The following is a 25,047-nucleotide window of genomic DNA, read 5'->3' on the forward strand; positions in this document are numbered from 1 at the left end:
ATATATATATATATATATATATATATATATATATATATATATATATACACACAAATATATATCTTCTCTCTCTTCTTCTTTCGGCTGCTCCCGTTAGGGATCGCCACAGCGGATCATCCGTATGATCCGCATAGTGATTTGGCACATGTTTTACGCCGGATGCCCTTCCTGCGCAACCCTGGTCGCCTCTTACGACACAGGGATCTGGTATACCTATTTTAACTGGGGTATACACCGGCCCAGTACACTGGTACTCATTTCGCCGACCTCGGAAGGATGACAGGCTGAGTCAACCCCCTGGTGCATTAATTCAGTGGCCCAACGGGGCTTGAACTCAGGACCTTTTGGATCCCAAGCCGCTGCCCTACCACTGCGCCAACACCAGGCATATATACATATATATATATATATATATATATATATATATATATATATATATATATATATATGTATATATATATATATATATATATATATATAAATATATATATCAACCCGAGTCAACTTCAAAACCTAATCATCAGTGGATGGCCAGACCATGTGTAGGACTTCCCAGAGGAGCTGAGGACATACTGGAGTTCTCGTGATGAGTCGTCAATTGAAAATGGTGCCATTCTTAAAGGTGAGAGAGTTCTTATACCTAAGAGTCAGAGTATGAGACACAACATTCTGCAGCAACTCCACTGATGCTATGTTGGACATGAGAAAACCAAACTGCTGGCTCAGGACTGTATACTAGTGCACCATTAACAAGGACATTGATCAGCTTGTGGATTGCTGTCCTACCTGCCAGCATCACTGGAAATCTCAGGTCCCCGAACCACGACTGCAACATGACATTCCACTTTGACCATGGAGCAAAGTCGAGTGTGACCTTTTCTATTTCGATGCAACTGAGTGGCATGTCATCACAGATTATTATTCAAAATTTCACATTGTTCACAAACTGCCCGAGTCTGCCCCAAGCCGCACGATTTTCATGACCCTGGGACAGATCTTCTCTGAGTTTTCAATTCCTGATATGTTTAGAAGCAATAACGGTCCTCATTTTTCCAGCGTGGAATTTCATTATTTCGCTGGGAAATGGAATTTTGACCACATCACGTCATCCCTGATATACCCCAAAATCAAATGGATTAAGTTAGCATCAGGTCAAGATGGTGACATCCATCCTCCGCAAATCAAAAAGTGCAAAAAATTATTTTCATCCAGCACTGCGAGCTTAGCGTTCCACACCAGTGAGCTCCAATTTAGCAAGTCTGACTCAACTACTAACGGGGAGAAAAGTGAAATCACGATTACGAAGCAAAATCACCATCACACCTGACGATGACAACCTCATCGTACAAGAGGACCTGCAGAGGCATCACCACTCACAAAAACTTTCCCACGATTACTATGCTCGAGCACATGAAATGTCATGCCTCAACCCTGGACAATGAGTTGGCATTCGGAACTACCACAACCATTGTTGGGAGCCGGCCACAGTCCTCTCCACTGTGTAGAGCCACGCTCATATTTGCTTGTATCACCAAATTGTCAAATACTCTGATGCAACCAAATTCACATTCAGGAGCTTCCAGCATGTGTTGTGGTGTCCCATAAACCGATAAGCCAAAAAGAGAATTCTGAACCTACCATGAACAGGAATGGCAAACCATCTGCAGGATCCGGTGTTGAAACTGTGAACCATGACTGTGACATCCTTCACACTACCAGAGCAGAGGTAGTTTGTTAACCTAACCAGCAGTCTGCCAGTTGTAGTCACATATTGCCTCCTTTGCAGAGCCTGACAACAGTCCATATCAAGTGTGGTCGAGCTGTGAAGATGCCATGTCGTCTTGATCTATAAGATTGCCCGATGCTAATGGCTTTGGTTTGCTATTTGTTGTCGTATTGGTATTACATTAGTTTGCTATTGTACTTCTGAGGCACGGTGAATTCTGGGGCTTGACTTGGTTGGTGCATAATAAAACCGATCGTTCTCTTCGAACATTGCCTCTCTATCATTAACATCAGACCTTTCCATGTAATTTATAGGTTTATATCTAGGTAGGTGTTTTTTTGAGGATTTGTGTTGTGTTAAACACAGAACGTCTGTGCTGTTCCGACATCGGAAGTCCATCAACTTCCTGATAAAAGGAAAGGATACGAGCTACACGACCAAAAGAGTGGACTCTCTGACCCAGAAATTCTCCAATGTGCATACATCAAATAGATTGCCTCAAATGCAACACTTACCCAATGAATCTGAACACCTTTTGGCACATTTTAACATCACAGTGTTCACTTTGCAGTGTCCACTGCGGAGCATTCTGCATTTCATGTTATTTTGGAGTCTAAATCAATTAATCATGAACATTCAGCCCTTTAGATTGCATGTCTGGATAGCGACTAACACTGCGTCCAATTAATGTCCCCAAATTGATCACAAAGTTCATTTAAAAAAAACATTTCACAGTGTTGTCAAAAACAAACTCAAGTAGAAGAGTTTGGAAGAGGGAAATACAGTACTGTACGTGTAGCTTTTCAAATTATCTCTGACCACATGATTTTATTGTCGCCCATCCAAAGAAAAATCGCTTTCAGTAAAGGGTGGAGGAACCCTCCCTCGGTTACTACGCTCACTTGTAATGTGCCCAAATTCATGTAATCTCATGGCTTGACATTACCTGCAGATTACCTATGTAGAATAAAGCAAAATCTGACTTTGAACAGCTTTGCTTCATTTTCTTGTGCCCCCCCCCTCCCCCAATGAACACAGTGTTGCCGATTCTAACCAGAGAGTTGGTGTCAAAGCCACCCAATGCTCACCTGTTTATACATTTATCGTTTTTAAAAGACTAGTCTAATAATATTTTTGATAAAGCATTGCAGTGAAGTCTCATCCAAATAATTTTAAAGCAATATATGCATTTGTATATTGTAATCAGTAATAAAGTGTGGTAGATAAAAACATTAGAAAGGAAAAAACTTTAACGTTGATGTGCTACAAAAAAGTTAAGTTCAAAACAGGTCAAAAATTAAAAAAAATTTGAAATTCTTTTTTCACTTCAACTTCACTACATCAATAATATACCCGAAAGGAACTTCCATGTCAAATATCAGCGTCCTAGTACACATATTAAATGAATGGCAAGCTTCTAAATAACTTGCACCAAAAACTTTAACATTTTCATGCTCACGCTGACGCTGACGCTGACACTGACGCTGACACTGACGCCGGGGGTATCACTATAGCTCTCTGTTCTTCGAACAGGCGAGCTAAAAATGGCTGGCAGGATCGCTGAGAGGAGCGCACAACTTCCTCGAAGCTGTCTTGCCTGGATTTGAACACCGACCCAGCTATAAACTGTCACCCTCGTGTTTCACAGGCAGGATGATTCATCAATGTGTGTACCGTTCCTTGGATGGACATTAAATGGGAGTCCCGTTTGCCTGCATTAGTTGGGAGACATTAAGGATCCCAAGGTGTCCTTCACGAAGAGTAAGCGAGCTATTGCTGGCACCATGAACAAATTACAAATTCCTGCCCTAACCTTACTCAGTCGAGCATCAGGCCTGGCCAGCTATTTCGTAGACGACTTGGGCTATAACTTTCACCAGCCAAACACACCAGAACGTGGGAAGAATTGTTTCCATTAAAGAAGAGGAGGAAGTTGTCGATTGTAAAACACAGTTGGAAATGTCTCTCACGTGTGGTTCAGAGGCATGTCAAAGGACTCTTTTTTTTTTAACCTTGCAAGCTCATTCTTGAGCTTGTGTTAGAACTTGTGAATGAAGACAAGGACAGCAACTTCAAGTGACCATATAGTTTAATACTCTCATCATTTATACATAATCATATACCATCGAGCGAGTTGGAAGTTGGAAACAAACAGAGGTGGGCTTCTGGATTGAAAACTTTGTCCACCCCGCCTCTTCCTCTGAATTGCGTGGAATTCCACATACCTTTGCTTTAAAATATTGCACTTTTCACCTTACAGCAAGAGCAACGAAAGAGATAAAATGGCGAGATAAAACAGAGCAATAGATGGCGATATATATTTACATATATAGGATAGAGAAGCTCAGTGCGGGAGGCTAAGTAAACAGAGAAAAAACATGAATGTAAATTAGCAGCGGAGCATAGATGGAGGCAGCACTGATGGGAAAGAGGTCTCGGTGAAAGTGAATGAACAGAAAACCCAGAGCGATTGAATGGCTATGAGTAAATGACACAGTACGTGTGTGTGTACCTTTCAGCACACAATGCACCACTTCAATAGCAGCAAATGTATATGTACAGTGTACAAAAGGCCAAGGTAGCACACTCTTTATGATAAGTTATATTTGAATCATATACAGTTCACACAACTGTGTATGAATTATATGATTCAGGAGTCATATAAACTTCCCATCAAAAGATGGTGGCCCATCCATGGCACGGCATCGCAATTGGATAAAGCAGCGTACAAGTCTTGAGATGTACTGCCGCCAAGTCTCAAAGCACAAAGCCTTCACATCCAGCTCTAAATGCTACCATCCATTTTCGTCTTCATTACAACATGGTAATATTTTGCACTGCCAGTATAATATATAAAAGGCAAGGATGAGAGCTACATGACCAAAGGAGTGGACCCTGTGACCCGCACGCTCTCCAAAGTACGTACATCCAATAGATTGCCTCAAATGAAACACCTACCCATTGAACCTGCTCACCTTTTGACACATTTTAAAGGTGCAGTGTCCACTGTAGACCGCTCTGCAGTCCACGGAAAATTCAGATGAGCTCAACAAAAACCAAGTTGTAAGCAGTTGTGCACTTTCTACCAAAAATCCTTGTGCGGCACAAATGCAAAACAAAGATGAGAGTAATAATAGCAATTGTAATCATACAACAACAAGGAACCATTTGCAAGAATACTATATGACTGAAGTTGACACTTGTAATCATAGGTAACTATCACAAACAGGCACCTCTACATTGTATCATTGGCATCAAATAATAATCATCCCATTTTGTTGCAAGGTGCTATGGTTAAAGTGTTTTGTGACATCCACGACTCTCAGCATTTTTAATCATCCTGAGGCCATGTTTGAAACACACACCCCCAAACATCCACATGCCTAAGATTGCGCATTTCCAATGTACTTGTGACAACACACACATTTGTTAATGGTTTTCATTCAGAGCAGTGCCGGTGACCTCATAAAAATGGACACTTTTTTGCAGTCACATCGAGATGGAATCTTGCTTCTGCCTGTCATTTCCTTTTCCTGCTGGAACAACCACTTGGTCGATGATTGCAACTTTGGTGATAATATGGCTCAAAGGTGGAAAAGAAAGCACACGATCAATCGTTCCGAGATTGCTCAAGATGGAACGGAACGCATTTAAAGAGGATATTGCAGATAAAGATGTATTACCTACGACTCGGCCTCACAATTTGAGAAATCTCTACAGGTTCTATTACTAGCATGTTTTTCACACCACAAGTGTAATTACGATTGCGTAATTTTCTTTACATAGTTAACAGCAGAAAACGAAGCACCGCACGATTGTCCCAAGGGGTTTAAACACTACAACGTTGGGTGAGCTCAGTGGCTGAGTGTTGTAAACAAAACAAAAATCACTAAATTAAATAAAGAATTAAAATTCTAAATCATCAGTTTGACATAGTTTCAATTATAGCAGAAACTTGAAACATTTTCACTTTAAGTTTATATTTCCCCGAATTCTGCTGACATTCCTTACTTTGAATTTCAGAAGGTCTTAAAGCTAATCAAGTAACGCAACAACAAACAAACTTATGACCAGTACTTGTCCTCACTTACACCAATAGATTGCAATGTTTGGCAGCAATTGATTTTTCAACTATTCGCACCATGAGCATGTAAGGCATTCTGAAGGGACAATGTAAACCATGTGTGATCTCATCAATACTTTCAGTCATTTTCTGATGAAACTGTTTCCCCACAACCCTTGAAGCCATTTTTGAGGTTGTGTAGATCAGTTTGGCAAGTTGAAACACCCGGTAAACGTTTGAAACACCGATAAGTTCTCAGTAAGTTTGAAGGATATTTTGATTGAATAATGATTGTGTTCAAGGGTCGCACATCAATGGAAAATGATTAAATGATGCATCAGCAATGTTACCCCAATAAGACCAAAGTTATCATTGTGGATGTAATAGTGATGTTACCCCAATAAGACCAAAGTTATTATTGTGGATGAAATAGTGATGTTACCCGCAATAAGACCAAAGTTATCATTGTGGATGTAATAGTGATGTTACCCCAAGAAGACCAAAGTTATCATTGTGGATGTAATTGTGATGTTACTCTAATAAGACCAAAGTTATCATTGTCGATGTAATAACGTTTCCCATTGCGTTGTGTGGACGCATTGCACATGCAATTAGAAAGTTTCATCCCCGTTATGGGGAAGAATAATGATTTAAATTTTCTTCATAGAAAATCATCTGTTAAATTTATAAATAAATTTTTTTAACAAGTACACAAACCACCTTTAAACAAGTCTGGAGTCTCATAATTAATATCTCAAATAAACCGTTCAGCCAGTCCTTGTCAAGGAAAATATATCTATATCTGAAACAAAATAATTTCACAATACAAATTATCTTATTAAAGTGTTAAAGACAGATTAAAGAAGAGTGTGTTTTAAAAAGACAGAATGGGATGTATATTTTTAAAAAGCCAACAAAATGAGTGTGAAATGAATCACCAGTTTTGAGAGGAATTTGATAAACGCGTCTGTGCGAAAAAAAGAATAAAAATAAATTTTAAATGTCAACCCTCACACTGGGGTCAATTGTTAAAATCTATCATTTTCCATCCTCGTTTAACTCTCGCAATGCGGTCAGTTGTTAAAATGGATCATTTTTCATCCTAGTTCAATGCAACCATTATGCTTGATGAACAGAATGCAATCCACATGAAATATGACCAACACCGATAAACAAATAAGCTAATCAGTACCAAAAACAAACGAAGAAAACAAATGATGTGTGCTATCATCAAATAATCCTGAAGGTTTTCAATATAAAATTGCCCAGAGCAACATTTTTTACAGCGGCCAATGCCGTCATTTCATGTGACAAGCTTGCCAAGGTCGGCTGCCCTAAACCAAGGTATTTCGTTATTCTGGTTTTGCTCTTTCAAGTACAATTTCTTAATTTTGTAAAGTAGAAAAAACAAGAATTTTTTTTCATTTTTTTTTTCCTGAAATTATCATTTCTCATTAAAGACTTTAAAAACAGTAATAAAACAAAGCAAACAAAACTAATGACTTCACAAAAAAAAATCTGGCTGTATTTTGGAAGATGCACATTCAAAAATAAAAGCATCAACAACAAGAATGGCACTCAGTATAGCGCATCATACTTCCACTCGGCTGAACAGTTAACATTTTGTATACCACTAATAGGCCGGATCTGCATCCGTACCTGAACCGAATTCCAATTGTCTTATTCTTGTCACCTACCCAACGTGTCCATCAAGTTTCGTCCAAATGCGTCCATAACTTTTTGAGATATCCTGCTCACAGATAAACAAACAAACAGACAGGGGTGAAGACAAAACCTCCGTCCACTTTTGGTGGTGGAGGGAACCAGCACAGATGCCCGGCGAGGAAAGGTTCGGCTCATGAACCCGGTGAGGAAAGGCTCAAGGTGACTTGGTGGTGCTTTCACTTTTGAATAAGCAAGAATGAAGAATAAAGAAGGATAAAACGAAAATAGCAACAAACAAGGAAGTGGACATTTACACATTGAAACTAGAATCTTTGTTTACCTGAAATGGAAACACCTATCACATTAGCACCGATCTAGGAGGGATCGTCAACATGAGCTACATGGTCCACACCAGGTCCACGTCCCATCCCCTGAGGAGGACAACTCTGCCAAAGAAGATTCCTGTGCAAGTAAATGCACTATGTGGTGCGCCATTCCTCTTTGCACATTGAAATAGAGAAGCTCGGCCAGTCTAGTTAAACCAGAACCTTTCTTGGAGTAATACCATTATAAGTAAAATTTTGTTGTGCATGACAATGCATCTACCAATTTAAGTGTAATTATAATTTGCTCGAGCTGATTGCAAGTTCACGCATCTTATGAGAAGCTAGCCTGAGACTTTTGATATTTGTCAAATTTTTGGGATTTATCAAAAAACAGAATCTCTTCTATAAAATAATTCTATACTCTTCATCTGGGAAAGATGGCTCTAATGTAATGAGAGTACCCTGTGTTGGACATGAAAAATCATAAGCTAATTAACTTATTGAACACAAACCAATAAAACCTTTATCAAATGATTTAAAGTTGTTGTTTGAAAATAAAATGCTTATCTTTTCTAACAGGGAAGATACCAGTTGCGGAGACAACTCCTGAGTCGTGGGTACAACACATTCGTGGGGTTTGACTGTTAAGGCATACCTAATTTCGTAAAACGTGGGCACAATGTCATTACAATGATATCCTCAAATTTTCACTTGTCATTTTTTATCGGGATTGATGATGGGATCTCTATTTGTGTGACATTCACATGTTCACTTGTTGTTTTACAAGTGGATAACGAGTGGTAAGGAATCTCCACCTTCCCCATCCACACCCACAGACTCCTACACGACTTGTTTGATCCATTTTACCTGTGCTTATTCCCCCAATTATTATTTCTCTCATTTCAGCCTTTTATCTTCTTGAAAGGAAACAAAACAACCTTCAGTCATTCCCTGGTAAACAAACCTCACCACTCTCCAGGGCTTCCTGATGAAAGACCACAGGAAAAATGGCCAAATGTGATGAGTGAAAAAGGTTGTCCTTTGGATCTTGTAGCTTATCTAATCATTGCATGCCAAGTGTGTTCATTTTCATTCAGTTTGTACGAATCTCCAACTACCATTACTACATTCAAATAGAAACAATACACATATTTCAGTAATGCAGCAAAATGTTTCACTGAGAAGCTCCACAAACAGGAACTACTAGAAGGTCTTTTTCAGAAATGGATCTTTCTTCAAGCCATTCTGCGGCACATTATTAGTTTACATCACTACCATGTTCGGCATACATCAACCGTCATTCACCCCCCTCAGCTCTCTCCATGGTGTCTTTGGACAAATATATGACCCAGTAAACCATGTTGAAGACTGCAAAGGAGACAGGAAAGAGGATCCTGGCATACTTGTCAATTTTGCTTGTACCAGGGCTAGCTGGGGGTGCAGGAGGTGGGCCTGATGTAGTTGTAGCAGTGGTTGGTGCTTGGGTTTGGCCTTGTGATGGATCAGACATAGAGGGTGCTGGAGGAGTTTGTAGCAGAGGATTTACCCCTGAAGCCCGGCTTGCTAGACTGCCGGTATCAGGCGAAGTGAGTGGGTGACGGTGAAAGAGGTCCACCCGTCCACCACCTCCTGTTGCTGATGCTGCCGCAGACGTGATATTGACACGTTTTTTGAGATTGCAGTTTGTCTCAGTTGGATTCTGTGAAAGATTTAGGATTGGTAACAAAGTACATTCGTGAATATGTTTACAAGTTCGTGAGTAAGCAAGGTGTGAACAATTTGAAACTGCAAGAAACAATGAAAGAGGCGTGCAGTTGTGATCGATGGTTGTGCAGAGCATGGTCATTTCAAATAGAGTTAAGTTGTAAGAATGATGACTTTCTGAGCATCATATGGACAATATCAACGAAATGCCACAATCCAACTATCCATGCAAGTTTGGAAGCACCTGAAGCATGGGTGAAGTTTTGATGTAGGAAATATACGTACATATAAAGTATTGCGAAAAAGTGTTGGACACATTCAGGAGTTACAATATATGGATGTCATTAACATCAGCAACTTACATAAAGCCTCCACTATTGTTTTCTACTGTTATAACAATGTTGACTGTTTTAATACAGCTTAGTTTTGGTGAGAAGAAACTAAGCTTGTCATTGAGCAATCTTTAATTCACACTTGTCACGAGCAAATACGACCCGTTGCTTCGCTGATGGGAATACAAATAAAGGGGTGGAGAGAGGAAGAGGGGAGAGAGAGAAAGAGGGGGGGGAGAGAGAGAGAGAGAGAGAGAGAGAGAGAGAGAGAGAGAGAGAGAGAGAGAGAGAGAGAGAGAGAGAGAGAGAGAGAGAGAGAGAGAGGTGGGGTGAAGAGGGGTGGGGAAGTGGAGAAACGGGCAGGGGGGTGATTGAGGAGGGGAAGGGGGTAGAAAGAGGGAGGACAGTGAGGAGGGGGAGAGAGAGAATGGGGAGGGGAGCAAGGAGGGGTGGGGGCGAGGAAGGGTGTGGGGTTTGGGAAGAGGGGGAGTGATGAGTAAGGGGGAGAGAGAGGAGGGAGAGCAAAGAGAGGTGCGGGGACAACGAAGGGGGAAGAGGGGAGAGTGACCCCTCACCACATGTCACCATACATTACAGGAGGGAGGGGCGCGAGGAGAAGGGTGGGAGCGAGAGAAAGAGAGAGAGGAGGGGAGCAAGGAAGGGGGTGAGTGAGGAAGGGGGATGAGCGAGGAAGAGGGCGGAGAGTGAGGAGGGAGGAGCGAGAAAGAGGGCAGAGAGGGAGGGGAGAGCGACGACTCACTACACATTGCTATACACTCCAGGAGGGAGGAGTACGAAAAAAGAGAGAGAGAGAGAGAGAGAGAGAGAGAGAGAGAGAGAGAGAGAGAGAGAGAGAGAGAGAGAGAGAGAGAGAGAGAGAGAGAGAGAGAGAGAGAGAGAGAGAGAGAGAGATAGAGAGAGAGAGAACTAGGAGGTGGGGAGGGAGAGTCATGCCTCAAAAATTTCATGGAAATATTTCAGAGTAAATTAATTAAAATATTACAATATTTTTCCAATTCTTTCTTGAACTCGTAATTCACTTGTCCCGTTACTTTACTCATTCTAAAAGCCCTGTCACACCTTGACGATTTAGCCAGCGTATGCCGACGTATGAAAAATTTGTCTAAAACGCTGGCACACATCGAATACGTATGGGTAAGTTTTGTATACGTTAAGAGCACGCTGGCATGCATCGTAGTACGCCGAGCTGTTAGACAAATTTTCCATGCTTGAAATTTTCCGACGTCTGCCAGCGTATGACTCACACTTTCCACATACGCTGGCAATAAGTTGTAGGCACGTTACGCGATCGTTGACACGTCGACACACGTTACTTGTAAGTTACTCAAGTGGAAACACGTCGAGGTAATGTTTAGCGTCAGTGTTCCAGACTCCCTGTTTTTTTTTCTTTTTTTTTTCTTCGGCATGACGGTGATGTTGACACTTCGATTTCGAGTGTGGTTATAATATAATATAATTAATAGGCTGCCGCTCAACGATTTAAATCATAACCGCACTAGAAATCGAGGTGTCAACATCACTGTCATGCCGAAGAAAAAAAAAAACCGAAAAAAAAAAAAAAACAGGAAGTCTGGAACACTGACGCTAACCATTACCTTGACATGTTTCGACTTATGAGTAACTTACAAGTAACGTGTGTGGACATGTGTCAACGATCGTGTAGCATGCCTACAACTTATGCCCGCGTATGCGGAACGTGTGTCATACGCTGAGTACATCGAGAAATTTTCAACATGCTGAAAATTTGTCGACGTACTCTGCATACTACGACGTATGCCAGCGTACTATGACGTATGCCAGCATGCTCTTAACGTATACAAAACTTACCCATAAGGTATTCGACGTGTGCCAGCGTTTTAGACAAATTTTTCATACGTCGGCATACGCTGGCTAAATCGTCAAGGTGTGACAGTGGCTTGACACTTCGATGTCTAGTGCAGTTATGATTTGAATCGTCGAGCCACAGCCTTTTAATAGGCAAGCCACGTGATCGTCGGTGATACGCTGCCGCGCTATGCATAAGTTAGACTATCGTTGGGCATAGGTTGTGAACGCCGACAACACGCTCAGCATTCGTTGGTATAAGTTATCTATATGTGATTGAAACGTTCTGTGTACGTTACTAATACGTTATGCATATGTCCAACTCGTTATGAATACGTCAAAAACTGGAAAAAAAACATCAATAGTTCAGCGTACGCCAGCGTTTTACATACATTTTGCCATATGCTGGCTAAAACGTCAAGGTTCTGTTTTGTCAATCGTTCTTTGAATTAGATCTTTAATTAAATTTATTTTGCCTTCCGAACTCCGGAGATTTCCCCGTGGAGAACCCAGCCGTAGCCGCAGTAGCCTTCGCAGCGATTCCACTAGTTAACTATTTTTGTTACACTCAATGAAGTTTCACTTTCGTAACATTCCTTAATCTTTTCATCACTCAATATATTGCTCCGAACAGTAGAAAAAGTTGTTTAATGTTTTAGCAATTTCACATTTTCTATTGTAAATATGGAGAACAAGGGATCACAGCCCTGCTTGCTTAAATTAAACACGTAAATATGCTTGTTTATAAGAATCGTTAATTTCTTAAAGTTGTCAGATTTCACTTCAGATTTTGACACTTTAATTAGTAGACATTCACTGATCCTCAAATCCGAACATAGATTTTGATTATGTATTTTAATTACCATATTTTCTGGTGTATAAACTGTGGCCATGTATTAACCGCACCCATGTTTTTCACCCTCAAAATAAATGAATATCTTGATCATTTCATTTTCTGATTGAGATCTAAATATGTTTGCACATTAACTTTGTACAGAACAAAGTGATGGAGGTATCAACATACTTACTCCCATGTCCGCTTAATTTCATCTAACACTCTCATTCTCATTTTCAAGAAGTTGAAGAGAGAGGAGAGAATACCAAGAAGTTTTTATATTTTTCTTTCTTATTTTTTTAATATCATAAAGAGGATTTTTTTATTCCGAGAAAAGGAAGAAAGGGGATTCATACCGGTATCATACATACTTATTGTGGATTTGTGACCCTGAAAAGGGCCGTTTGGGATTGATGAAGCTTTTCAGCTAAACCGGAGGAAATCCTCATCAATGCTTTCCTCAATGAAGACGGCACGTAACTCCTTGTCCGAATCAGGGTCGAGCAAGTCCACGTCGCTGTCGCCATCATTTACAGCCTCCTGCTCCCAAATGATGTTGTCATGCCGTTCATGTTGTTGGAGATGCAACATTTCAGAAATGTTCGCTTGATGATGTCCGACGGTATCTCCTCCCACACCTTGACGATCCAGCTGCAGATCTTCGGAAGGTCGACCTTTCTCATCCTCCTGATGAACGTCGGCAGTCTCCCAGTCGACATAATGCTGAGCCAACATAGCGACGGGAGTAATGGTGAAAGTTCAACCAAGATGCATGTGGCCAATGCTCCTCGGAATACTTGTCGAAATTCCTGGCGGGGGATTGATTTTAAGACGTCACGAAATGTTGATTTTCAACTGTTGAAAATACCAAGTCTGTGAAATAGGAAAGATTGTCTGTGGTGATTCCACCGAGATGCAGCTAATGTTCCTCGAAACCTGGGTCGACTACAAAGGCCTGCGAAGTTAGAAAGTTCATCTGGTCGATGCGAATAATCCACAGGAAGCAAATTAGGAACCACTGATAGAAACGAGGGAAAACGGGGAGAACTAAGAGAATTAAGAGAACCAAAGAAAGCCAAAATAACTGAGCGGCAGTGGTACGTCTTAAAGCTTCACCATTCCACGTGACTCCTCGCTCTCATGGGATTCTTCTTCTTCCTTATAAATCATTTTCCTGTCCTCATATAGAAAAGTACTCGGGGATGATTGGTTGTTCCTAGTTTTAAGCTATGCCCTGTTGTCCAGCATTTCCTCGCATAGCGTCAGCATGATGCATGTCAACAGATAGTCACCACTACAAGTCCCGCGTCCATCCACCCCTTTTGCTGCACACTAACAATGACGCTGGCTGGAAACTTGGATTTGGGCAGTGTCTTCCTGTTCAAGATGACATACGAAGGAAGCTTGCCACGCAAGCTTATTTGAGGTGGGTGTTCTGTTATCGGACTCTCGCTGTTATGAAGATTTCTTCTTTTGATGTGAGACCAGGTGTTGTTCTTCTTTCGTGTTCAATGGCATTTACAGAGCCGCAAGGCTCTATATGTGTCACGCACCTAAAGTTGGGGTGTCTCCGTTTTATAAAATTATTTAATTTCTGCACAGTTAATAAAACGCTGAACAAACTCATAACCTGAACCGATTTTCAATATTTAAACGGCAGAATTGAGTTTAACAGCAGTTCTGACTGCTACAAAAATGTTTATTTGGAATATAATTGAAATTCAGCATTGATCGTTTTTAAGACTGATTTGTTTCTATACCCATGAATTAACTGATATTTTACCTTTTTTGCCGATAAAAAAACATTATACACCAGAAAATATGGTAATCCATGAGAGTACATCAATATTCCAAGGCAAGGCACTAGGGTGGCTGCCTTGAAATCTTAGGGTCCTGAGTTTGAGTCCCTGTCAGCTGTTGAATTAATACCAGGTGGGGTTGACAGCCTGTCATCCTGAGGTCGCTGAAATGAGTACTCGTGTACTGGTAATGGGGGCATGGCATCAGCGGCACAGACACACTCTCAATCAATGATGCAACCCATAGCCGCGTGCTGCATACAAAGGAGGAGGAGGAGGAGGAGGAGGAGGAAAGGCTTTTTCAGCAGGCCAAAACAAAATGGCGGATTAAGACCCCTGAGAGGTGAACATCGGCTGACCAAGGGTAAGCCTGTTTTTGTTTTTTTCATGATGAAATGAATTCATTATCATTAAAATGGCATTTAAATTTCCCAAATACCCAGTTTTCATTCATGCATTCCTTGGAGTTTGCTTAGTATGCATGCAAGTTTCAGGCTGCTTGGTTTCATGGTTTTGGGGTTAAGGAGGAAACACACTGACACACTGACCTGAATGACATATACTGACATTTGTTATATGTATAGATGATCCTCAAAAACTTGGGATCACAACTCAAAGTAAACTATACAGGAGCAGCTTATATGAAGTGTTGTTGCGAATCGATCACATTTACCAATCAAATCAAATTGATAGCTCATTGTCAGGTGTTTCTCATCATTAATATCAGGTGTTCCTCTCCTCACACCCATAAAGCTAAAAGCCCATTTTTCATGAAGCTATATCAGGATTAACTGTTAGCTTAAAACAAAATGGCTGAAGTCTTAGTGGAAGGTTGCCATAAATTTCTGTGTCTGCTGAAAGAAGGAAAAAAAAAACTTAATGAAATAGCTCACATCACTCAATTTTCAAGGTGTGGTACCTAAAGCACATTGAACAAATACAGGGAAACATCATCTGTAATTGAAAAAACCAGGAATGGAAGACCCGGAAAAACAATGATGAGCAATATTTTAAAATAATATCCTTAAGACAGACCTAAGTCACATTTGCCACGGCGGCCGTGGGGTGAACAAAATCTACGGCCACTAGCAATTATTCGGCGGCCGCAGTATTTCCACGGTCACACAATGTAGCAGTCACATATGTTTTTATTTTTCGGGGAGCTGCACGGCGTATTTAAAAATTGTGGAGACCGAAAATGTGGGGTTGCCGTATGGTCTTTGATTTGATGTCGCACCGTGACCTTAAGGGGGCCCTGCGGCGGCCATATAATTTTCAAGGCAGACGCAAGGTAGCCTCAAGGCGACCGCAGGGGGACTGCAGGGGGGCCCGAAGGCGAACGTGCGGCCAGACGGACGGTAACGAGTGGGTTCATTTTTATTATTATTATTTTTTTTTACCAGTTTTTTTTTCGGCTTGTCGAATTGCTACGGCGAACATAGAAATGAAAAAAGTTAAAACTCCGCGTTATAATTCCACGGCGACCCCTACGGCCTGTAAAAGATAGCCAAACGGCGTAGGGCCACCCTGAGGCCACCGCAGAAACTCTGCGGCCGCCGCACATTTCTGTCAGTTCAGAGGGCGTATGGCCGCCGTATCCTCGCCATAGAGCAAATGTGACTTAGGCCCAAGGAATAAGAAGACAAGCGTTGAATTGATAACAGAACTGGAGAAAGGCTCATGTCCGTCCATCAACAACATGAGGGTTACTTTTGAAATCAGGACTTAAATAATGTGTTGCAGTAATAAAACTTCTGTTAAGAAAGGGGAACAAGACTAAAAGGCAAAATATATGCGCAAGAATACAGAAATTGGATGATGCAACAATGGTCAAAGGTGCTTTAGACAGACGAGTCAAAGTTTCAGTTATTTGGATCGAATCGAAGACAGTAAAAAAAAACACCTGAAACTTGTCTTAAGAGTCTTCCTTGAAGCCAATAATTAAAGATTGAGGAGTTTCAAATCAAGTTTGGGGGTGAATATCCTCAAGTGGTGCTGAAAATTGATGCTACATTGACTGCAGCAAGGTTAAAAACAAATTTTAATCCACCATACTATCCACAGTGGTGCAAGACGTATTGTTGCGGGGCCGGGCGTCGGCCGCGAGCACGATCGCTAGATGGAGCTGCAGAGTCGGCTCGACCGATCGCCCGGAACTCAGATCGTACCTTTTCGGAAAACTCCGGAAAAGTACGGGGTCCCTTTCGGAGTGAAGTTCGCCAATAGACAGACCACGTGGGGTAGGGTCGATTGCCAATTTCAATTTACCTAAATACCCACGTGGTCCAACCTACCGGGGAAATTCACTCTCGACGGCTCCCGTACAGAACGGGCCGCTTAGCGTACCCGTTCCGTGTACGATCCGAGCGGTTTCATCGCCAAGATCCGTCGGTCCCAAATATCCCGTTACAACGGCAACGGCCTGGCTAATTTTCCAACATGCAGCACGCGAAGCCAATGAAGGAATAAACACGAACGAGCTGAAACATTTCACAAATGGGGATGTTTATTTACAATGGGGGGATGAGGAGAGCACATAAGGGCAGAGTTAAACCGAATTTTAATAAATGCACGTATGCAAGGTATGTACAAGAGCACTTGTACAGTTCACTACTTAATAGACGGGCCCATGGACACACACACACACACGCACACACACCCAAAGAATCGGACCGAATGGTCTTTATTCGGACCTCCATCCCGGAGGACAGTCGGGCTGAAGACCAGGGTCTGTCTTGGACCTGTCCACCTCCTATGGTCTTCGTGTCAACCCGGGGACCAGCGAGAGGCGAGCCGAACCCGGGCACCGGTGAGCGACCCTTGCCGTTTTTGCGGGGGGATGGTGTCTCTCGAGCGCTCGATTGTGTGGCAGAGGAGGAGGAAGAAGATGACGACGACAACCAAGACCAGCTTCTTCCTAGACCGATTGACTGACTCCCCTTTTATGCGCTCCGGTGCGGCTCGACCCCTCCCCCACACAGTGCGCTGCCCAACACATCGGTGGGTGGGGGTATGACCCCTTCCCCACTGAGTACCATTGACCAGAGTCGCAGGGCCAGGCTGAATGGCAGAGCTGAGCTGTTCAGGGAGCTGAGGCGTAAAACTGTACGTGCACTGAGGGTGGACAAGGAGGCCTATGTGCGAGGAATCTGTGAGGGGGTAGAGCATCACCTGTGGACAGGTGATTCTCGTCCCGCTTACAGGGGAATTCGCGCATTACGTTCATCCAAGCCCATCCCTCGGAGCAGTACAGTTCGAGCAGAGAGTGGTAGGCTCTTGACAGAGGAGTCTGAAGTGAAGGCCCGCTGGGCCGGTTACTTTGAGCGGTTGTACCAGGCTGATCCCCCAACTGTCGAGTTGGACGTCAAGGGTGTTACAATCCCTGTTGCTGACCCTCGAATCAACTGTGGTCCACCTACGCTTGTGGAAACACGGGCTGCGGTGAACCAGTTGAAACGGGGCAAAGCTCCAGGGATCTGTGGCATCCATGCCGAACTTCTCAAGGCTGGTGGAAATGCTGCACTCGTGTCGTTGCATGCAGTTTTGTGCTCCGCCTGGAACACAGGCATCATCCCAACTGATTGGAAGAGGGGCCTTGTTGTCCCTCTCTGGAAAGGGAAGGGTGATCGCCAAGACTGCAACAACTACCGAGGGGTGACGCTGCTCTCAGTGCCGGGCAAGGTCTTTGCTCGGATAATTCTCGATAGGGTTCGCCATCATCTGCTTGAGCACCAGCGTCCAAAGCAGTCAGGCTTTACACCAAAGAGGTCAACGATTGACCATATCCTTGCACTTCGTGTCCTCACCGAACGCAGACGAGAGTTTCGGCAGGGGCTGCTTGCAGCCTATGTTGATCTCTGTAAAGCGTTCGATTCAGTGAATCGGGACGTCCTCTGGAGGATTCTTGGTCTTCGTGGGGTGCCACCAAAAGTGATCGATCTGATGTCTGAACTCTACTCTGGTACTGAGAGTGCTGTGAAGTGTGGTGGTACCATCTCTGACTTATTTCCAGTTGTTACTGGAGTTCGTCAGGGATGTGTACTTGCTCCCACACTTTTCAGCACTTGTATGGACTGGATTCTAGGGAGGATGTCGGAGAGATCAAGTTGCGGTGCGTCATTTGGGAATGTCAAGATCTCGGACCTTGACTTTGCAGATGATGCAGTCATCTTTGCGGAGACTTTAGACATCCTCTTGGGGGCCCTCGAGGTGCTGAATGAGGAGTCGGAGCCGTTGGGATTACGGGTTTCTTGGGTCAAAACTAAGATCCAGGCTTTCGGTGACATCTTGGATGCTGCTGTCCTGTCTGTGTCTGTTTGTGGTGAGGATGTTGAGGTCGTGGAGAGATTCACTTACCTTGGCAGTGATATTCATGTCTCTGCTGGCTGCGAGTCAGAGGTCAATAGACGTCTGGGTCGGGCCTGGGGAGTCATGGACTCACTGGATCATGGGGTGTGGCGCTGCCGGTACCTGTGCGGGAGGACGAAAGTCCGAGTCTTCAGGTCCTTGGTACTTCCAGTCTTGCTCTATGGGTGCGAGACTTGGACTCTGACCAAGGATCTGAGACGGAGACTTAATTCCTTTGGTACCAGGTCTCTTTGGAGAATCCTTGGCTATCGCTGGTCGGATTTTGTGTCCAACGAGCGGTTGCTGAGAGAGACTCGGATGAGATTTGTTACCTGCATAGTCCGTGAGCGTCAGTTGCGGCTGTATGGACATGTGGCTCGTTTTCCTGACTCTGATCCTGCTCACCAGATTCTCTCAGCGAGGGAGTCTCATGAGTGGAGGAGGCCAGTGGGTCGACCACGTGCCTCATGGTTGCAACAGGTTGACCATCATCTCAAGGAGATGGGGATGGGCCTGGCATCTGCCTGGGGGATGGCCAGACGGAGGCCCCTGGAGTACCGGCGGAAAGTGGACGCAGCGACGTGCTGTTCTGGCACATGCTCCCATACCTGACCTGACCTGACCTGACCACTGAGTGCGCGGAGAATCTGGGAGCAGAAGGTTGTTGTTGTTCTCTGTAGAGCTGTAGTAATCCGTTCCTGTCGTTGCTGATGGTGTTACAAATAAAAGGAAATCCTAACTATCAAAAGTAACTCACAGCGCATGAACATTTATTTACCCATTAGACAAGGGAAAAGGGAGCTATCTATCCACATTTACTTATCGATATAACTGAGCTATAGGACCTGTATGTTGAGTGCAGTAAACTTCCAAGTTCGTAACAGTATTGGTCCAAACTTCATCTTCAGCAAGATAATAATCCAAAACACCCAGGTCGGGTCAGGTCAGGTGTGGGAGCATGCGCCGGGAGCAGCACATCGCCGCATCCACTTTCCACTGGTACTCCAAGGGCCTCCCTCTGGACATCCCCCAGGAAGATTCCTGGTGCATCCCCATCTCCTTGAGATGGTGATAAACCTGCTGCAACCATGAGGCACGTGGTCAGCCCGTTGGCCTCCTCCACTCACGAGGCTCCCTTTCTGAGAGAATCTGGTGAGCAGGATCAGTGTCAGGAAAATGAGCCACAAGTCTATACAGCTGCAGCTGACACTCATGGACTATACAGGTCACAAATCTCATCTAAGTCTCTCTCAGAAACCGCTCATTGGACACAAATTCTGATCAGCAAGAGCCAATGGTTCTCCAAAGAGACCTGGTACCGAAGGAGTTAAGTCTCCCTCTCAGATCCCTGGCCAGAATCCAAGTCTCACATCTGTAGAGCAAGACTGGAAGCATGAAGGACCTGAAGACTTAGACGTTCATCCTTCTGCACAGGTACCGACAACGCCACACCCATAGCCAGTGAATCCATGACTTCCCAGGCCCAAACCCGATGTCTATTGACCTCTGGTTCACAACCAGCAGATATATGAATATCACTGCCATGGTAATTGAATCTCTCTGTGACCTCAATATCCTCACTACAAACAGGTACACACAAGATAGCAGCATCCAAGATGTCATTGAAAGCCTGGATCTTAGTTTTGACCCAGGAAACCTGTAATTCCAGCGGCTCAAACTCCTCATTCAGCAACTCGAGGGCCCCCAAAAGGATAGCTAGCGTCTCCATAAAAATGACTGCATCGTCTGTGAAATCAAGGTAAGAGAACTTGACACTCCCAAACTTGACACTGATGCACCACAGCTTGATCTCTCTGACATCCTCCCCAGAATCCAGTCCATACAAGTGCTGAAAAGTGTGGGGGGGCAGTATACACCCCCTGACAAACATCAGGAACAACTGGAAAAAAGACCAGGTGTTCTCACAGCACTTTGAGTACCAGAGTATAGTTCAGACAACAGATTGATCACTTTTGGTGACACCCCACGAAGACCGAGAATCCTCAAGAGGGCATCCAGATTGATTGAATCAAATGCTTTGCAGAGATCAACATCGGCTACAAGAAGCCCCTGCCTAAACTCTCGTCTGCATTCGGTGAGGACCCAAAGAGCAAGGATACGGTCAATCATTGATACCCTTTGGTGCAATGCCTGACTTCTCTGGGCGCAAGTGCTCAAGCAGATGGTGGTGAACCCTCTCAATAATTATCCGAGCAAAGACCTTGCCTGTCACTGAGAGCAGCATCACCCCTTGGTTGTTGTTGCAGTCTTGGCGATCACCCTTCCTTTTCCAGAGAGGGACAACAAGGCCCTTCTTCCCGTCAGTTAGGATGATGCTTGTGTTCCGAACAGAGCACAGAATTGCATGCAATAACATGAGTACAGCATTTCCACCAGCCTTGAGATGTTCAACATGGATGCCCACTTTATTGACCCATTAGCGAAGCAACAGGTTGTATTTGCTAGTCATGAAATAATGAAAACCATGCAGTGTAGTTTGATACCTTTACTGATTTTAATTAATTTTATTTGTCTTGCACCTGTTTAGTTCCCACAACAAATCTGTCTTAAGTATAAAGATGAAATTTGGTGGAAAATGGATTATTTACTTATCTCACTTATGTTGCTGTCTCATGCTCAGTGAATGGATAACGCCCTGCATGGCATATTACTTCATTAATGTCCTGATGTCACATTTGTCAAATTAATTACTCAGTATTTTAATTACTTCCGATTCCTGGCCAATGGCACAAAACAAATTTTTGGACATGAGAGACTCCGAATATTCCAAGAAACATCAGTTTTGTTTTCCAATATGGTATATAACTACAGCAAAGGTAAATATTTCCTTACAAGTCAGAAACTATTATATTGTTGCGAATTCACGCCCACCGGCGTGCGATCGGCCACGTGACTCGAATCGCGGAACGTCGCCCACCGGACGGACAATTCTGTCGTGACCCTCTCGGACTAATGCCGGGAGCTAGTCATGGGTGGGCCTTTCGGCCTCACCCTGATCGTGCCAATCGGCCACCCGCGTGGGATAGGGTTGTTCGCCAAAATCGATCTACCTAAGTACCCACGCGGATGGTAAACCGGGCGATCGCACCTCGCTGCAGGTCGACTCCGGACACGGGCCACTTAAGCGGTCCGTTCCGTGCTATCGGGATAACCGAGCGGTGTTATCATCGGCCTCGACGGTTCCGATTAATTATCGGGAGTATTAAGCCCACGACGAACCCGTTACATGAAGCAAGATGGAGATTCAACAAAGGGAAGGACGCAGCGAAACGGGGAACAAGTTCACACAAGCACTTTATTCACACAGACACAGAGCGCACATATACAGCCAACAGAATCAGAAATGCACATAAAGCAATTTAAAACAACAACAACAATGCAGAGCTACGACCGAATATGCGAACACACGGCAACACTTAAAACAATACTACTTGACGGACAGCGCCACCCACAGACATTTACACCAAACCCCAAAAGAAAATGGAAGTGCGACTTCCCTGATCGCGTCGAGTCCTCCTTTTGCGACCGCAACTCCGAGCCCCTCCGGCGTGGTCCGCGAGCTCGTGCCGCGTGTCGCTCGTGTGGTCCGCTCGACGGTACGGACGGGGTTTGTTCGGCGCTGTTTTCCGCGCTCGCGCACGGATCAAAGAAGCAAAGCAGGAACAACAAGCTCGCGACTCGAACCAGAAGACGACCATGAACCAGAAGACCAACATGAAGACCAACCCTCGACCAACCACAACTCAAGGTCCGTCCTGTCCACCTTTTGTAGCGCGGGGCTCCGCCCCGTTTTCGGTCCCACCTCCCTTCGACCTTCTTGGAGAAGCCTCTGGAAGGGGGGCGTGACTTCTCGCCCCCCCCTCCACCCCGTGCCGTGCGGGGGCCGTGGCCGTCAGTCTTGGCTCAGAGCCAGGGAATTATTCCCCCAAAATCAGACCCCTCCTTTACATGACCTTTGACCCCTGCTCGGATCGCACCTCCCCCACACCGAGCGCGAAGAGTTTTGATGGGAGAAACAGGCGGGAAAACCCCCGAGCATCGTTGTTGGTTTTTGTTTGTTCCCGGAGATCGTAACCGCACAGGGCCTACTGAATGGCGAGTGGCGAAGGTGTGGTAGCGTAGATGGTGGAGGTGGCGTGGTTGTTGTGTGGTTGGCGCTGTGGTGGGGATGGCGTGGTTGTTGAGATTTTGTTTGTTTGAAATAAAAGATAGAACAGAAAAAATGGCTAACTCAAAAGCGTCGCAGCCCGGATGGATCACATAAATTCCCTCTATACAACGGGTTTGGGCTAACTACACATGAACTTACAGAGATATCTCACCTACGGGACCTGAATGGTGGTTTGCGAATTTCCACAGCCGTAACAATATTTTAATAAATAAATATAGCATTTCTTGTCGTATTACCGTATCTCGTTCTGAGGACATTTCGAATGTCCCCTATGTTGGTTTGAGTTGCCCAAGTGATAGGCCACGTAATGTTGCTGCTTGTGGAGGTATTGTCTTTATGTAAAGAAATGAGCATAGGCAATAGAGCTAGAATGCATACTGCTATCTGGATGTGATTGATACAGGCATTGTTGAGATTTTTAAAAATATAAACAACGTATCCTCGTTGTGAAAAGAGGAGGCATTCGTTATCATTGTTTAGCAATAGATGGAATAAAAATCAATCGCGTTTCATCAACGGTTGTGCTTTCAATATTGCCTGGGAAGTTGCATTGTGTTGTTTCTCGAGGGAATTCTGGGAAGCTACATTGTCCTGATTCTCGAGGCAATTCTGGTAAGTTGCATTGTGCTGGTTCTCGAGGGAAATTATTTTGAGAATTGAGGGCATTTCTGGTTGTGCCACACAAACAGAAGGTTACAAACAATGGTGTTTGCTGGCTGCACTCTGCTCCTGAAATCCATTCTTCTTCACAATATTTTCCTTTATCAAAAAGGTATCTTTACCTGTGGGATCAATGCCATTCACTTGCCATAATACTCATCAGAATCGTCATCATTCCAATCAAAACTAGATGTTTTGTATAAACTGCAGGCATTTGATGGTGCATCATGTAAGCAGGGTTAGTTTGAGCAAAATGTAAGGATACCCTTTACAAAACCTCTACGATGGACAGAACCCATTAAACTATTCAGGTGCACTTAATACGAAATCTCACAAGTTGAGGAAGGAGTGTTATGAATGTCATCAGCACTAAATGCTTGCCTACTAGATGGATGGAGGGAAGCAGTGATGGAGGGTAGCAATTATGCATTGCTTTCAACAGCACATCTACAAAATCTTACATTCTTTGTATTTTTACTCCAAGTGCACCATTTACTCATCGAGCTCAGCCATTAACAAGACGAAACAGACCATTTCTCAATACAGACATGACCTGCGTAAAGCCTTCTACAATGAAGTTATCTTTTGACATTAGCTTCCAGTTATAAAGGATTCTGAGAAATAAAATAATTGACTTTCACAATATTAATCGAACATTATTTTGCTGGTAAAAAAAAAACTATGGTGTTTCATATATATGTTAAAGGTGAAACAATTTAAAGGCTCTTTTGGCTCAACAGTCTCCACCTAATAGGTATGAGCTTAGCAGAGCTGCAGCCCCTATTTCCCAGTCGGATTGTACTGCTGCCTACACTGGGAAGAAAATTTCATTCTCAATTTTATAGATCAGTTCTCTCTCCGGTGTGAACCGGTCTATAAAATTGAGAATTAAATTATCTTCCCAGTGTAGGCTGCAGTACAATCCTACTGGGAAGTAGGGGGTTGTAGCGCTACTTAGCTCATGCCTAATATGTGGAGACTATGCAACTGTTTGGCCAGAAGAGCCTTTTTGAAATATAAATTGTTCCTGGCTAACACTATAACTGTTTTGTGGACCACAGACAGGTTAATGTGTGGCAGTCATTTCCTGTTGGTCAGGATGCATGCAGCAGTAGTTGGTGTGGCACATACTTCCTGGTACCCACTACAGAATGGATTAAATGGTCGAAATGCATAATAAATGGATTTATACCCACTTTCATTTAATGAAGACAAAGCACAATATGTTTGTTCATGTATACAGATCCTTGTATCATGTAATTTGTGACATCCACATGCCTGTGTGGTACAGCACCACAATTCAATGGGATCCACCATCCCTATCCACAATCTTCTCCACCCCAATTAATCTAATCTATCTATCTATCTCTCTTTCAACCCCCCCTCTCTCATTCTCCCCCTCTCTCTCTCCCCCCCTCTCTCTCCTTCCCCCTCTCTCTCCTCCCCCCTCTCTCTCTCTTTCTCCCCCACTCTCGTCTTTTGTTGTTTTCCCATCCCCTTGTTTGTTGTCTAACGGTGCCCCCACTGCCACAATGTCGCTCTGTTATATTTTA

General features: G+C 43.7%; 1 protein-coding gene and 1 pseudogene across 4 annotated transcripts in view; one reads left to right on the top strand and one right to left on the bottom strand.

Moving 5' to 3' along the window:
- The first annotated feature begins 833 nt into the window (after positions 1 to 833).
- LOC147014138 (uncharacterized) lies at positions 834 to 1,852 on the top strand (annotated as a pseudogene).
- A 1,945-nt stretch (positions 1,853 to 3,797) lies between these two features.
- GABRA6 (gamma-aminobutyric acid type A receptor subunit alpha6) overlaps positions 3,798 to 25,047 on the bottom strand; it is a 453,203-nt gene continuing 431,953 nt past the window's right edge. For all 4 annotated transcript variants that reach the window (XM_085851838.1, XM_085851839.1, XM_085851837.1 and 1 more), the window contains one exon: positions 3,798 to 9,479. In XM_085851838.1, coding sequence (XP_085707964.1) covers positions 9,078 to 9,479 — 402 coding nt within the window. In that variant the 3' untranslated portion in view covers positions 3,798 to 9,077. The remainder of the gene's footprint in view (positions 9,480 to 25,047) is intronic.

This window comes from Eptatretus burgeri, chromosome 13 (assembly GCF_056783735.1).
Source record: "Eptatretus burgeri isolate ZD-2024b chromosome 13, Ebu_testis_v1, whole genome shotgun sequence".
NCBI lineage: Eukaryota > Metazoa > Chordata > Myxini > Myxiniformes > Myxinidae > Eptatretus > Eptatretus burgeri.